This window comes from Cydia pomonella, chromosome 1 (genome assembly GCF_033807575.1).
Source record: "Cydia pomonella isolate Wapato2018A chromosome 1, ilCydPomo1, whole genome shotgun sequence".
Lineage (NCBI taxonomy): Eukaryota > Metazoa > Arthropoda > Insecta > Lepidoptera > Tortricidae > Cydia > Cydia pomonella.
This window is the reverse complement of record NC_084703.1, coordinates 46,318,344-46,334,704: the sequence shown is the minus strand read 5'-3', so window position 1 is coordinate 46,334,704 and position 16,361 is coordinate 46,318,344. Positions and strand designations below refer to the sequence as shown.

The 16,361-nt window shown below is 39.2% G+C and overlaps 1 protein-coding gene across 4 annotated transcripts in view; it reads right to left on the bottom strand.

Annotated features, from left to right (window-relative positions):
• LOC133525201 (spectrin alpha chain) overlaps window positions 1–16,361 on the bottom strand; it is an 85,000-nt gene that overhangs the window by 27,633 nt on the left and 41,006 nt on the right. For 3 of the 4 annotated variants that reach the window (XM_061861491.1, XM_061861505.1, XM_061861494.1), the window contains exons 20-26: window positions 15,282–15,407; window positions 13,751–13,942; window positions 11,917–12,106; window positions 8,725–8,935; window positions 7,211–7,328; window positions 6,471–6,515; window positions 4,266–4,414 (exon numbers count right to left, since the gene is read on the bottom strand). In XM_061861491.1, the coding sequence (XP_061717475.1) occupies window positions 4,266–4,414; window positions 6,471–6,515; window positions 7,211–7,328; window positions 8,725–8,935; window positions 11,917–12,106; window positions 13,751–13,942; window positions 15,282–15,407 (1,031 nt within the window). The remainder of the gene's footprint in view (window positions 1–4,265; window positions 4,415–6,470; window positions 6,516–7,210; window positions 7,329–8,724; window positions 8,936–11,916; window positions 12,107–13,750; window positions 13,943–15,281; window positions 15,408–16,361) is intronic. The other variant, XM_061861498.1, reaches the window with a different exon arrangement.

Below are 16,361 nucleotides of genomic sequence, written 5' to 3'. Positions count from 1 at the left end.
ATAAAGAAAAGTTTACTACGTCCGTGGCAAAAAAAGTATAAGGCCCGCCTGGTGGTAGCAGGCACCGTGGCCTTTGGACGCCTGCAACTCCAGAGGAGTTATACATGTGCGTTGCTGACCCTAACACTCCGCACCATCGTTGACCTCTGGCTACCTTACTCACCTGGCAGGAACACAAGAGGGTCTAGAGTTATTTGGTTGCTGTTTTCTGTAAGGTGGAGGTACTTCCCCGGTTGGGCTTTGCTCTAGATCTATCTATCTTGACTTATACTTTTTTTTTACTTTTCCGAATTTTAACGAAGACGACAAATATAGATGGTGTCATTCACGACGAGGCGTGCCTTGACTCGTACTGCATGTTATTAAAGGAGAATAACTACCAACTACAAGCCATGGATAACGCCTGGTTTACTTCGCTGTATGAAACACAGAGACAGACTTCATTTAAAATCACGAAAATATCCTGATGACGAAATTCTACAGATCTCATATAAGAGGTATAGAAATACTTGTAATCAAATACTTAATACACTAAAGCGAAATTATGAACGCGACATGATCAATAAACACAAAAATGATTTAAAAAAGACCTGGAATATAATAAAAGAGATATGTTATATTAAAAAACCCCAAACTGAACCATTTAACCTTATTAAAATTAAATCAAATTCTACAGACTCGATCAACTTCATCAACGAATATTTTACCAATATAGGACAAGACCTGGCCGCGAATATTACTACGCGTCGCATTCACACTCCCTCTAATGTACTAAATGAAAATGAACAACCTTGTATACAGACCCCGGTTAATTCACTAGTATTGCTGCCTACTGATGAAACTGAAGTACTAAATATAATTATGTCACTAAAAAATAGCTCTTCTACAGGTTGGGATGGTATACCATCTGCTCTTCTTAAGCTTTCAGCTTCCTCAGTTGCTAGACCTATTGCCCACATTTGTAACTTAGCCATATCTACTGGCGTATTCCCCAAAGCGCTTAAGAAGTCTGTGGTTGTACCTATTTACAAGGCGGGGGATAAAGACAGTGTCACTAATTACCGGCCAATCTCACTACTTCCTGTTGTATCTAAAGTTCTTGAAAAGGTTATAAATAAACGTCTTAAACATTTCCTGCAAAATTTTAACCTACTGTCCAGTAATCAATATGGCTTTCGAAATAATATCTCAACTACAGATGCAATTAATCACGTTGTCGGACATATTGCCAATAAACTCGATTCCAAATCCAAATGCATAGGAGTATTTCTCGATCTAGCCAAGGCCTTTGACGCTGTCTCTATCCCAATCCTTCTTGATAAACTACAGAAGCTAGGTATAAGAGGAACTCCTCACCAACTTTTCACTGACTATCTTACTGATAGAACTCAAATTGTTAAAATAGGTGAACATAAAAGTCATGAGACGCTAGTAAAATTCGGGGTACCGCAGGGTAGCGTACTTGGCCCTACTTTATTTTTAATATATATAGATGGTCTATGTCGCCTTAAACTCCAAAATGCTGCTATTGTGACCTTTGCTGATGATACTGTGCTTATGTTTGACGGACCATCATGGCATGATGTTAAATACACTGCAGAAAAAGGCCTATGTCATGTTATGAATTGGCTCAATAATAATTCTTTATCGCTCAATCTAAGCAAAACACAATATGTTACGTTTAGCATAAAGAACTCCATGCAACCTTCTAATTTTTGTATTCAAGCACACACTTGTCCGGACACTTACACAGCTCCCTGCAACTGCTACACACTTGAATCAACTAATGTCGTAAAATATCTTGGTGTAAATATAGATCAAAATTTAAAATGGAACTACCACATTAATTCCTTATGCTCTCGAGTTAGGAAACTAATATATATATTTAAAAACATTAGACATTTAAGAGATCCTGGTATTGTCAAGAATGTATATTTTGCACTCTGCCAGTCCATCATATCATACGGCATTGAAGTTTGGGGAGGTGCCAAAAAGTCTCACATGATTGCTATAGAACGAGCTCAAAGAGCAGTTATTAAGGTAGCTACATTCAAAAACTTCAGATACTCAACAACCGCTTTATATAAAGAATTTAACGTTCTATCAGTAAGACAGTTATTTATAAAAGCAACCATCTTAAAACAACACAAGAAAGCGCCATCTTCAAGAGTTTCTGAGAGAAGAAGAAACCGAATTTTTATCAATCCACCCAGTAGAACTAGTTTTGCCCATGACTTTGCTTTTTTCCTTGGTCCATTTCTGTACAACAAGATCTCCACAAGTATTAATTTAACCCAGCTTACAGTGAATCGGTGTAAAGCGGAAGTTACATCTTTTTTGAAATTATATGATTATGATGAGACCGAAAAACTTCTAAAAACTACCGTCTAAAAATGTTAAACTAACCCAAAAAAATATTGCATAATTTTCTTATATACGTTGGCCTTACATATATACAAATCCATCCATACATGCTTCTCGTGGTATTTAGAATCTCACATGATGTGATGACAACTACATACAAGCACACACACACACACACACACACACGCACACGCACACGCACACACACACACACACACACACACACACACACACACACACACACACACACACACACACACACACACACACACACACACACACACCGCGCGCGCATATATAAACACTTATTTGAATTTCCCATACCATTTATATAACTAGTACTGCGGAGATACTGACTGTTTATATTGTGTCTAGACTTAAATAGATTAAATGTGTTCTGGGAGAGGTGGTGCATCCTGCCGTCATACAGTTCTTACTAGTACGGAGGAATCATTTCCTACTCTTACGAATTATATACTGTAAAGTTAAAAATGTATTAAAAGGAAATAAATAAAATTGAAATTGAAACTCGCAAAGCAATCGCGTAAGATATGCACTGTACGTATGGTCAATTTTGCGAGATAGTATGATGTGTTCCATGCCTTCTGGTAATGATGTGCCAGAATTGGCAAATAACATCAATGAAGAAAGAAACGTGCTTTTCTCTTAAACGTAAGTATATAAAAGAATTGCAAAAGCTATATTATTATATAAAAAAACTTAAACACATTCGCATATGCGCAAAATAAGTTTAGCGTAGCAAAAATAAATAAAAAACAGCATTTGTCGACTGTACTCTTCACATCAGTCATCTGAGGTGATGTACAGCGAGCTGCAAGAGTGCACACTCACTTTATGAATGTATACCAACTATGTGTACAGTCAAGTGCAAAAATAAGTATCGAATAAATCGTCTCATAAATATGGTACTACGCTCTTATTACACTGGAATAAGATGCTATGGGACATATTTTTGAGTAAGATGTGTACACCTATATTTTTACACTTGACTGTACATGTGCACATGGCCACATTCTGAATCCATCATCAGACCTGGCATACAATATAATCATTCGCATTGTATGCAATTCAGTTCCATTGAACACTAGGAAATTAATCCATAATTAACTCGATTAAGTTAGTGTTGCTAACAGATCCTCTAGGACAAGGACAATTAAATCGTAGCTTGTAATAGACCTAGATAAATAACAAATTAAATAGCAAAGCAGCTAAAAACCAACAAATCAAAGGAGAAGCTATGAACATTCGCTATGCAAAACAAACCAACTAATAAAATCAATTATTTTCAACGTAAACTTGCATTCATTGTGATCACAAAATATTATTTTATGTATATTCTTTTGTAGTTTCTAGTTCCCGCACGTTACAGCTGCAAGAGTCACTCTGCAGAAAGAGATGGCAATGTAATTTTCACGCCAATGGTAATGTTTACGCCTTTAAACAGAATGAATTAAGGGACATGCAGCTTGAGTTTAAGTTGCGAGTTCCGTGTGTTTTGCGCACATCAAAAAAATCAGCTCGAGTAGTTGCTCAGTGCCCCGGGCGGTGGACCTGTTGCCCCTAAGGGCGCCGCTGCTGGTTTTAACCGCAAACCAAACTGACGACCGGGGTCGTCAACTTTTCATTCACACTTGCATAGCCGTAGAAGGAGTGAAAGAGATGGTATTATTATCCCGGTCGTCATTTTATTTTGCGTACACAGTAGTGTTCATGTAGCGTCCAACGTCACCTGGGTCATTCTTCAGATTTTTCTCTGCGTCTAAACTCCATCAAACCAAAATAAATGTATGAAAAGTTTGACAGAGTTGAAGCTGATCGCAGTCATATTTTAAGAACGACCCACCTGTTAAAATTGTCTCTAAAATGTATTTAGGTCTTACTTCTCTAAGTCCTGGCGCGCGTCGCCCATGTTGTTGAGCTTCTCCTGGATGTCGACGCTGGCGTAGTGGCCGCCCTGCAGCAGCTGCTGCCCGAACAGCTCGAGGGCCTGGAACGTTCCGGCGCGCGCGTCCATCTCGGTACGGTGCTCCTATATGTCAAGTGGAGTCAGTTAGTATTGGAACATTCACTGTATAGACTTGGGAGCAAGGTACAATACTATTTAAGGTGTATCCAGATGTATCGAACGCTATTGTTTGTGTAAAGTATCGGCCGCGAGAGGCACGCTCGACGCTGACGGCGACTGATATGCATTGGTAAACACAAATGTATGGCGGTCGGCGAGAACATCGAGTTGTATGCTGAGAACGTGCGACCTTAGCTCTCGAGTAAGGCTACGCACTGCCCGCGTACATTACCTAAGCACGATTTGTAGACGGCGAGATAACAACACTTTCGGTTTACTGGTTGCACCTTTATGATAGCTTATTTCAAAATATTACCACATCTATTAGGAATTTTACAATAGATTTGATAATATTTTCTAGTTGTTAAGGTGACGGAGCGTAATATCCAGATGTCAATAGTGCCTTACTGAAAAACAGCACCTATAAATTTTTGAAAATTTTGAACCCATTAAAAATATAAGGAATAAAGCGGAAACAACACCAAATAACCAAATGTGAGTGTCAAACATTATAGAGGATTAGGAAGAAACCAAATATACAATACCGCAAAATCAAACACACAACAATGATTATATTATATTACAATTAATATAAAATGTATAAAACATCAAAATTGGACTTGAGAATACAGGACAACACCAAAATTATAAAATAAATCCTAACGTTTGCTGTTCATAAAATAAGTAAATATTGGGTGGTTAATATAAGAATAAACTATAGGGTGGACCAGGTTTCATATTAATAGTGACTTTAATAATTTGACCGCTACGTTTTAGTAAACTAATCATCTTTATAAATGATATAATTAAACATAATGTGAAGTGTAATTAAATAATCAATAATAGTCACTGAGAGCATTAAAATTTAGAAATATCCTTTAACCTTTGAACGCGTTATGTCATAAACACAAACATCACTCAAACGCCAAGCTCCCGGGCGCAAGGAGCCAATGTATACCTTGCTTTAAAGAGTGAAGGTTACTTTGACAGCGTCCACCATAACACCTATAGTTGTCCTTGGCGCTGTAGGCAAGACTATTAACGACAAAATTAAGGTGTTCTTGGCGTTCAAAAGGTTGAAAGTATATTTCTTAATAGCAAATTTTAATGCACTCTCGTCCTGTTAATGAAAAGTCAGAACGCCAACGTGATGTTTCAACGCGTTGACGTCGCCACATCACAATACCAGTTTTACGATCTCTTAAACTGTTAAACTGTCTCTCTGTTAAACTGGGTCCACACCAGTATAGAAGTGTGTAAAGTTAGGTTGGCGAAATTTGTCAGAGCAAAAACGAATTTCCTTTGCGATGATGACGATGGTGGTATGATACCATATCGCGCCACGATTATTTTAACCCCCCGATTCCGAGGCGTCGACAACGCCAAAAATCTCTAAAGCATCCTTTCCTCTGAGTCGAACCGTGCCGGAATCAATCAATAGCATTGTCGTTTTTTTACAGTTCGTTAATTTCGAGGGTGCATTTCTGAGCTTAAATTAAGTAACTTTCTCAAAGAAACCGGTGTTCTAATTAAGTCCATTATGGAGATAATCAATGATTTGTTTTTATCTAATGAGGCCTCTACGAGCGTGAACACTTGCCTTCGGGGCCTGATTACATATTGATTAGTGCTTAGTATGAGTATATACATGTTACAAAAACCCTGTTAATTTAACTCTTATGCATTAACTATTTGCAAAAAAAAAATTACTATGCCATTCAATTTCCCTAATTGTACTTAGTCATACCCCGAAAGTTAACGGAGTTTAAAAAAAACACCAAAGTATAACTAATGCAATTGATTGATTTTTGCATCACCTCCGCCTCATTGTGCAGTGGAAAGACAGGCAGTCTCAGTGGCTATGGAATTATCAAGTTTTACGCGCGCCACCGATCAATATTTCGTGAGGCTTAGAGGTAAAATTTTCACGGACTGTAAAGGGTATAATAAAACTGGTATTGTGTGTGTTGCACACTCGTGTATTAATGTTTGTGTGTTAGGCGTCACTCATGCCTCTGACCTGCGGCATTATGCCGTATCGCGCGTCTATCTCCAGCCGGTGCGTCTACAACACGTCATTGTTTTACTATTGGAACATTTATAAACTTAGGCAGTCCACTTAAGACCCAGATTAGGGTTAAGGCTCCCTTCATTAAACTAAAACATGAAAGAGGGGAAGGAAACCGTTTACGGCTGTAAAGAGACTATCTTAACAGACAAAATAAGAGCTTACGTTGTATTTCGAAGAAAGAAAATAATCTTTTATTGAAAAAGAAAAATGATGGATTTTAAAATGTTAATACTAAATTTTGTCATACATAGATTTCAGATTTCTGTATTATGCCTCGGAAAGTTAATGTCATATAGAATTATTTAGTCACAACTTTATCTAAATCTCCACCGGGACCGATGTAAAGCTAAAAATTCATAGCACAAAAATTAGGGTTACTTATTCTTAAGTTTCTATATTCTCCTAAGGTAGGACTTTTAAATTCAATGAAATTTAAATAATTTTAAATAGGAACATAGTTGCATTTGTTCGGTTTCGTTCAATTTTTAAACGAAACAAAATCAACTCTGTTTCTTACACTGTAAATTCCAATTTCTTTAGGAGGATATTTATTTTGTGAACTGAAAAGACAGCATTATTTCTCAGTGTCTTGGACAAAAATTTGCCTAAATAGTCACAGTTTATCTTGAAATAGCGGTTATAATAGCAGGACTTGTGTCTTGCTTGATTACGTTCCATTGAACGCTTACCTGGTGTCTCTCGAGCAGCGCCTCGGCGCCGGTGACGTCGTTGGCGAGCTCGTCCGAGCTGACGAGCGCCATCATGGAGTTGATCCACGCCATCAGGTCGCGGTAGTCGGAGAGGAAGCTGAAACAATATTCGTGTGTTAGAAAGGTTCAGCGGGTGTTACGTTTCGGTCACTATATTTGTAAGTGGAGATAACACACTATATATAAGTTTTTGGCATAAAAATATTTTTTTGTATGTAGCTTTTATCGTTGACTGTACTTTTATTTCCACAGCCAACTAATACTTATTGACACAATTCTAAAAACCCCAAATACAATTAGTTTGCGGTACATTATCACAGAGTTCCTATGGTCACCTCCTATCTCCATCATCAGATCTATGGTACCATAATATAGCATTGTCACCCAACTTACATATGTATGCAAAATTTCAGCTTCAACGGAAACCGGGAAGTGGCTCAAATTTAACTTGCAAGATTTGACCAGTAAAAATATAGATATTCCGTTTTTTGAGGTCGAAAATGTACTAAGAGCTTCGTCTATACCAAAGAGAATTGATTGCAACAGAGAGGTAAACTCCAAGACAAAATCGTGACCCTTAGTTCAACATCCAAACAGATGGCGCTGTACTGCGCCATATGTTTTGCAATCGCTGAATTGTCAAACGTCAACTTTTGACAAACATAGTTACCGCAAAATGTACAGGGCCATCTCGTTTACCTGTCTAATTAGAAGCACGAAATTGTGTTACGATTTTACGCATCTTAATCATTTTTTTACGTAGCTTTGGTCTATACATATTCCTTCGCCTATAGGGACCGTGCGCGTTGGAGGGTCTGCCATCTTGTGGCCTGAATCGGAACCAAAAACATGTATATTTATACGTCAAGTGTTTTCTTGTGCATAGTAGGTTCTGCCATCTTGTGGGCTACATCGGAACAATAAACATCACATTTACGCCTCGCGCCAAAAATCTGACGGCTCCTGTGCTGCCTCCTACAGTTCATGCACGATCCCTGTAGTTCGTATTGTTAGCATTAGAAAGAAGGTAAGCGATTTTGACGTGCCTTTTTATTGAAAAACACTTTTGAAAAATAAGTCACGGCAAATATGTCACCATTATAAATCATATACAATAATTTGTAAACCTTCTTAACTAATAGTAACTGATTTTTAAAAAGTGTTTTCTAGTAAAAAGACATGTCAAGGTTGTTTACCTTATTTCTAATGCAAAAAAAAGAACTATACTACTATTATTGTTATATGTATTTATTTTTATTTTATTTATTTTCTTTATCGGAGAAAAAACAGATACAGGCTAATAATATTTAAAAATGTCTGAAAGTAGTTTTAGGATTTTATCTCTTTATTTGTGCCTATTAATTTTAAGCTTCAAGTCTTAGTGTTCGTTAGAGAATGCCGCGTGGCATTAAGTCCGCCTTTTGTCACTGTATATCTTTTACTGTGTAAGAAAGATTAAATAAATAAATAAAGTATAGTATGTAAATAATCACCGTTGCAGATCGTAGGAGTCGAGCAGCTTCTCCTTCCTGGCGTTGGCGCGCGCCTGCAGCTGCTGCCAGGCCTCGTTGATCTCGCGCTGCTTGCTGTAGGTGGCGTCGGCCGAGTCGCCGTGCGTCGACATCAGCCGGTTGGCGGTCTCGTCGAGCGAGCGGATCTTGTCGCCGAGCGCGGCTAGGTCGCGCTCCAAGCCCTCGTGCTTGCCTGGTGGATGAACAACTTTTAGTACAAGACACGAAAAAAGTTATTAACACAAAAGTCGCCCGATTCGTCACTGAACAAAACTGCTTGTATACAATGTGTATTTTTGATATAACCGCAAACGTAAACTAGACGTAGATTTTAGTGCTATAAGACGATACTGAAAGATTATTTTTGAATATAATATGAACTGCCGCAGCGGCAAAGAGAATTGATTGTATTTTATTATTCATTGCATATATTAACGACATCATGTCGCTAGACCTTAAAAATAGTGAAGTTTTATGTTACGCCGATGACACAGCCATAGTGTTTCATGGTGACTCATGGCGGGACGCCTATGCTGTGGCTACAGCAGGGTTACAACGACTATCCACTTGGCTAAACCAGAATCTTTTAACCCTTAACACTGACAAATCAAAATTTATCGGATTTCATAAAACAGCGGCATCATGTCCTCCACCTGCCTTTTCTTGTCTTAAAATCCACAGTCACATTTGCATAACACCGCCTACCTCTGCGTGCTCCTGTGACGGTATAAATAGAACCAGTTCACTCAGATACTTAGGCGTTATAGTCGACGAGAACCTTAACTTTAAAAAACATATTTCAGCGACGTCTGGTAGGGTTCGCAAACTTATATACACTATGAAACTTTTACGGGAGGTTGCGGATACTCACCTGCTTAGAGTTATATATTTGGCTCTGTGTCAGTCTATTTTAAGTTATTGTATACTCGCTTGGGGTGGTTCTACTAAATCAACTTTAATCACTTTAGAGCGAGCACAAAGAGCAGTTCTGAAAGTCTGCCTAGGACTCCCCCGACGGTATTCTACTTCTGAACTTTTTATTAAAGCGCACGTCTTAAGTGTTCGTAGATTGTTTTTACTGCGTGCTTCCCTTTACGTACACAATATGGTCAGTCGTCAGCCTAATCTACAAGACATGATACTAAAAAGAGTGTACAAAATTCCCAAGCCCCCTGTTAAAACTGCTTTTGCTATGAGATTCTCGGCTTATCTCTTTCCGCATTTATACAATAAATTAGTAAAAATCTGCGACATAAGGCACTGTAACTTAACTGAAGCAAAAAGGCATATCCAACCCCTACTACTTTCTTGGAACTATGATGAGTCAGAGGATATTTTGAAATGACTGTAGTAGACGACAATATTCAATTGCGTCTGCTCCCGAAAGATGAATAACTTCTACAGCTACTTTTCTTTTATTTTGTTTTCTCTCACATTTCGTAGTTATACACACGCACATATTCATACATACATACTCACATATATACACACATACCCTCACATAAACACTTTCACTTACATACAACTTACTGAGACCTTTTTAACTGTTTTTGTGCTTAGTTTGATAGTCATATAATAAAAAAATCTAATTTAATTTAGCTTTAACAATAATGTATTCTGTTAAAATGAGAACCGCACCATTTCGATACTTCTCTGAGATTCCCACGTGACAGGCTGAGCCTAGTGTGGGGATCAATGTACTGCTGGTCTTGTAATGCCAAATTCTTGAAATAAATATTATTCTTATTCTTATTATAGAGGTCTAAGAAAAAAACGTGCCCCTTAGTTTGACATCCAAAACAGATGGCGCTGTACTGCGCCATGTTTTCCGGTCACTGAAATGTTAAGTGTCAACTTCCGATAATCAGAGTTACCGCAAAATGTATGAAGCTGTACGCTAACTTGATTACCTGTCAAATTCGAAGCACGAAATTGTCTTCGATTTTACGCATTTTACTCACATTTATTGAGTAATCTTTGATCATAGTCACTTGTAACAGTTGTGACGTCGCGTCATAAAATGCAACATTTTGGGTACGGAGCAGAGCCGGATTTAGGGGAGGGCAACCGGGGCTACAGCCCCGGGGCCTCCACAAAAGAGGGGCCCCCACAATAGAGACTTCGGAAAATTTACCATATTATTTGGAAAATAATTTAGGGCCAGGGGGCCTCCACTCCTTTATTGCCCGAGGCCTCCAGACCTTTAAATCCGGCATTGGTACGGAGGTAAGGAAAAAAAGCTCCATGTACCAAAAAGCGTCATCAAAAAACCTTAAATAGGTGGCGCTACAATACCTAGAATACTTGAACAAAAAAATCAAATCATAGACAGCGCACTACACTCCGTCAATAGCGCCTAGGTTCTTAGCTACTCTAGCGCTACTCTGGAGAGATTTGGAACTATTATTTATAGCTAACAGCTGGACACTTTTGCAACATTTCTACCATAAGAGATGTCACTCCTCTTAATTCCACACTCCATAATTTTCAGTTAAATCAAAGTAGTGATACATTGCTTGCTAAATTATTGTATATGAGAAATAAAAGTCGTTTATTTTTTATAAAACCCATGAAAGTGTGTTCATTACAGCCTAAACTAACTACACTTTGGTTATACGGTCGTATGGAAATACACGCCGAATAAAACAGCTCATTTGCATTAGGCAACAAAACGCAGGCCCGAAGCATGCGTACCGTGGCCCTCGGGTTCAGATTCACACTGGCAAGTTGTACAAACAAACCCGCCTTAACACGACTCTGAAATTTATTAGACACAGATAACTTGTAAGTACGGACAGTTTTATTTATCTATACATATTCCGTCGCCTAATATGTAAAATCCCTCACCGTCGTTCCTGGCGTTGGCGCGTGCCTGCAGTTTCGATCCCTCTTAGGGATAAGTTCGTCTTTGTTCTATCCAATTATTTTCTATCTGATGTAATCAATATTTATTCTCGTACAGTGTTTATAGCCCGACCAGAAATATATGATCATTGTGAAGAGGGCGCTGTTACTCTCATGTATGGGGTGACAGTTCAGTTTAGTATGGGAATTTTCCATTGAAATTCCGCAATATGGCGCGTGGTCATATATTACTGGTCAGACTTTACTTAGTTTTTCCAGAGAACAAGGCAGGCTTCTATATGAAGGCTTAGGAACATTAGTAAAGCTTACGTTGCAGCGTCTGCACGGAGCGCAGATCCTTGCCGAGGTCGTCAGTGGCGAGGGCAGCCTCCTTCTCGGCGATCCAGTCCTTGGTCTCGTCGACGTCGCGGTGGAAGCGCTGGACTTCGTGGGCGGAGCCGAGCTGAGCGGCGCGCTCTGACGTCAGTTGTTGGAGGGACGTCCATTTGGAATTCAGCTCCTGTTAAGACATTATTTAGTAAATTTACTTGTCAAATATGTGATAACAAACCCCTGAAACTTACGTAGGTATTGCACATCAGTAAATAGGTACATGAACGCTGCTTTGTATCATATGTCTTATTTAATGACAATGATTATTTTTAAAACATTTACAGTACATATGGTGCTACTTTTCCGCACGCGTGCATAAGCACTTTCCGTGCATATGTCTAAACTTAACCTTTTGAACGCCACGCCTATCGTACGCGGCGCGTAATCGTGAACCTTGTCGGTACGCATGAAAGTTGATATTGGGCTGTAGCCGCGCGCGTCATATGACGTCTTTGGCGGTCAAAAGGTTAAAAGAGCCGTATGTACTGTAAAACGGTGTATGATATACGTGCGAATAGGTAATTTCCTATTTTCTGCACTTGTATCGTAAATAAATATTCTATCATACTGTGACGCGAAAAAAAAAACCTAAAGAAATACCCTTGTACATAGTAACCCCGTTACATAGGTCACTAGATAAGTTTTACAATAGACAATTATGAGACAAAGAGGTGTATATTTAAAAAGGAATTGTTTTCCCGCCAAACATTTTCTATGGAAATATAGTTTTAAAATGTATATGTTATAGGCCACCTCTTTGTTTCATATTTGTCTAGCGACCTATGTAATGGTTTTGTGTCGAAGCGGACGCCTTACAACTGAGACGTAGATGTTATGGTATGATATGAGTATGCTAGCGGTCTAGCCAGCTTAACTCTGGCCCGTAGTGCAGAATTGCTGTTGTTTCAGCAAGCGTCCCGAAATGATATCACAGAGTGGGGGTCTTGTAAAATTTGTCTAGGCCTTCTGGAATCCGTGACGCAAAAAAGGAGATATGTCAAGACAGCTTAATGTTGTTGGTGCCTTATTGATTCCCTAAGTAGAATTAAGTCGATTTTATCCAATGGAGGGAGAAACTGTAGCTTTCGGTCATTTTCGGCTCCGTTCGGCTCAGCATTGCTCCGAGCAATTATTAGGATTGGCACAAATAGACGTATAGTCGTTAGATTTGTAGCTGGCCCCCAACGGCTTATCCTTTGTCTATTGTTAACTAAAACGGCGCGTGCCACTACCTACAAAAAAAGGGGCCGGTAACTTTAACCGGTTATTTAATTACAACTCCTATGGTAATTGAAATAAGATTCAAAATGAAGAAATGGAAAAATTATTTGCGATTTCTTGTGTGGTCCCTATACGGGTACTGAGTGCCAGCGAGTCGAACGCTACCGATCCAGTCTAAAATGTGCCCTCGATATGCGTAACAAAGCACACCTACACTGGTTTTTTTGAGCGTTGGACTAGCCCGCGCTCAGCTTCCAATTAGAATTATTCGACCCTTTTTTTGCAGGTAACGGCACGCGCAGTTTTAGTTAACAATAGACAAAAGATTAGCCGCTTCGGGCCAGCTTCAAATCGAATGACTATACCTTTGCGTGCACGACAGATAAGATAATGACTTGAATTTTGAAAAATCTCAATAGCCGACAGGGATAGTGCTGTAGATTAGAAAGGGACAGCATGATTCCTCCCTGAATCGCTGTCAAATTTTGGTTTTGTAGGAAGTTTCTTTTCTGTACGATATTACTGATTCTGTGCCAATAGGCTATCTCACCTGCATCTGGGTCTTGATCTTGAGCGCGGCCTCCGTCTGTCCGACAGTCATGAGCTGCACGGCGATCTCGTTCATCTCGGCGAGGCGGACCTCGTTGGCGCGCAGGTCGTTCTGGAAATCGTCGAACTTCTTCTGCATCACCTCGACCTGCTCCAGATCCTCGCCGACGTCTTGGACTTGCGCGTGCATTTCCTGTTAACGGACATATATATTATCTTTTAGACTGTTTATTTTATAAAACATATGTATATGTAAGTTACAAAAAGGCCACGAGGTGTGCGAGAATACTAAAATAAACTTATGAAAATCGAATGTCAGTCTTACTCATCGAAAATAGAACACAAAATTGAAGTGCCGTATGTGGGAAATATATCTTTCATAGCCTGGTGAAGGGTTAATCGAATTTGAAATTTAAATGACATAATCGGGCGGGAGTCGACCGCCTACCACTCCAAGGGATATTTTATTGAGCCAAGCCAACAGTATGATCCTAGTATTTTCAAAGGTATATCTTTTGAATGCCACGCGTATCGTACGCAGCGCGTAATCGTGAACCTTGTCGGTACGCATGAAGGTTGAAATTGGGCTGTAGCCGCGCGCGTCATATGACGTCTTTGGCGGTCAAAAGGTTAAAAGAAAAAAAATCTAGTAATATTTTCCTTTTTGCCTTGCCGGTTTGGTGATTTTAGATCGTGTCATTGACGTCGACGCGTGCCTTGAGTCGTAATGCCATGTTATTAAAAGTTAGATTTGACAAATCTGCTCGTCATCGTGGATGACACGAACTAACAAGCTTTTAACTATTTCTGGGCATGGGTTGGAGTGGGACAGATACAGTAGTGGAATTCAACGGAGCTACGCCGTTCTGCGAATAAGTAGCTTTTAGTTTTAAGTTTATGAAATTTATTTGTATGTTAAGGTATTTGTAATTTAGGCCTTGCCGACATTCGAAGTTTTATAATATCTTATCACTATAGTTACACATAAAGACGGATGTTTTTTTAGGAAAATTTGAGTTTAAGCAGATATAACAAAACACGTGTACATTATTTTTTCCTGCTCTCAAACATATACTCAAACAAGCCATTAACTAGCAAGTTGCTTGAGCATCACTTTCTATAGGAGTTAGAAGATTTAGTAACTTTTTAGTACTTTGGAGGACAATTTCTCCCAATAGGTTGAGTTTGGGCAGCTAAAAAAAAATACGTGTCCGTTATTTTAGACTACTCTATAACATATATCAAAATGAATCAAATCGGAGTCGGACAGTTGGGTACCCTTCCTTGTAAGCCCCACAGTAAGCTCAAGAAGGCTCGTGTTGTGGTTACTCAGACAATATATATAAAATATAAATACTTAAATACATATAAAATCCCATGACTCAGGAACAAACATCCGTGCTCGTCACACAAACAAATACCCTTACTGGGATTCGAAACCGGGACCATCGGCTTCATAGGCAGGGTCACTACCCACTAGGCCAGAGCAGCCCTCAGATTAAAAATACACAATGAACTACGATGTGTGTTACCTTGTCCTTGATCCATGTGGCGAGCTCAGCAGCCTCGCGGACAAGGACGTATGCCTTGACCGTCTCGTTGAGTTTGTTCTGACGCTCGCGCGCCAGCCCCAGCAGGTTGTCATATTGACCCTCGATCTGGGAACAAACAGTGGTGTTCAATATCTGTAAATCATATATTTTGCCAGCAAGGAAGCGCTGGTGGCCAAGCGGTAAGAATGTGCGGCTTGCGATCCGAAGGTCGAGGGTTCAAAACCCGGCTCGTACCAATGAGTTTTTCGGAACTTATGTGCGAAATATCATTTGATATTTACCAGTCGCTTTTCGGTCAAGGAAAACATCGTGAGGAAACCGGACTAATCCCAATAAGGCCTATCCTCTGAGTTGGTCAGATGGCAGTCACTTTCGTAAAAACTAGAGCCTACCCCACTTGCAAGCGGACCCCAGGCTCCCAAGAGCCGTGGCAAAAATACCGGGACAACGCGAGGAAAAAGATGATATATATTTGTAAGCGAATTTCGTCATTAGAAAATAGCGGAAAATTTGAAAATTCATCAAACAAGGGGTCAATTTCCCATACAAATTAAGACATTCACGAATTTTAAACTAATTTTATAAAATATTTATTTTACAAGACTATAACCCTTGAATTACTGTGTCTATGCGGACAATGGGTTCCGAAGCAGCAGCTTAGGATGCAGTTGGGATAAGATCACAAATATGTATTCGACTAATCGACTTTGCTGACCAACTTTGAACTCGCATGATTAGGACACCTTGACGCCAAACGTCATCTCCGAAAAACTCTGCCCAAGCCATTCTAGCACTATATCTTCAACTCGTAAGGAGAGCTTATGCACGTTTAATCCAAATGTTAACAAGTGATGCTCGCATCCATGACACATAAGAGCTCTTCAGTGGACTAATGTCTGTTCTTTTATTCCGTAGACTAAAAGGACAACCACAAATGTCAAACGTAGAAATAATGTGACCAGCTTAAAACAAATAGTGCTGATCTTTGATTTCGGTTTGTGAATAACCGATAAATATTAAAATAATTTTAGAACCAAAATAAACAATTAATGAAATCTA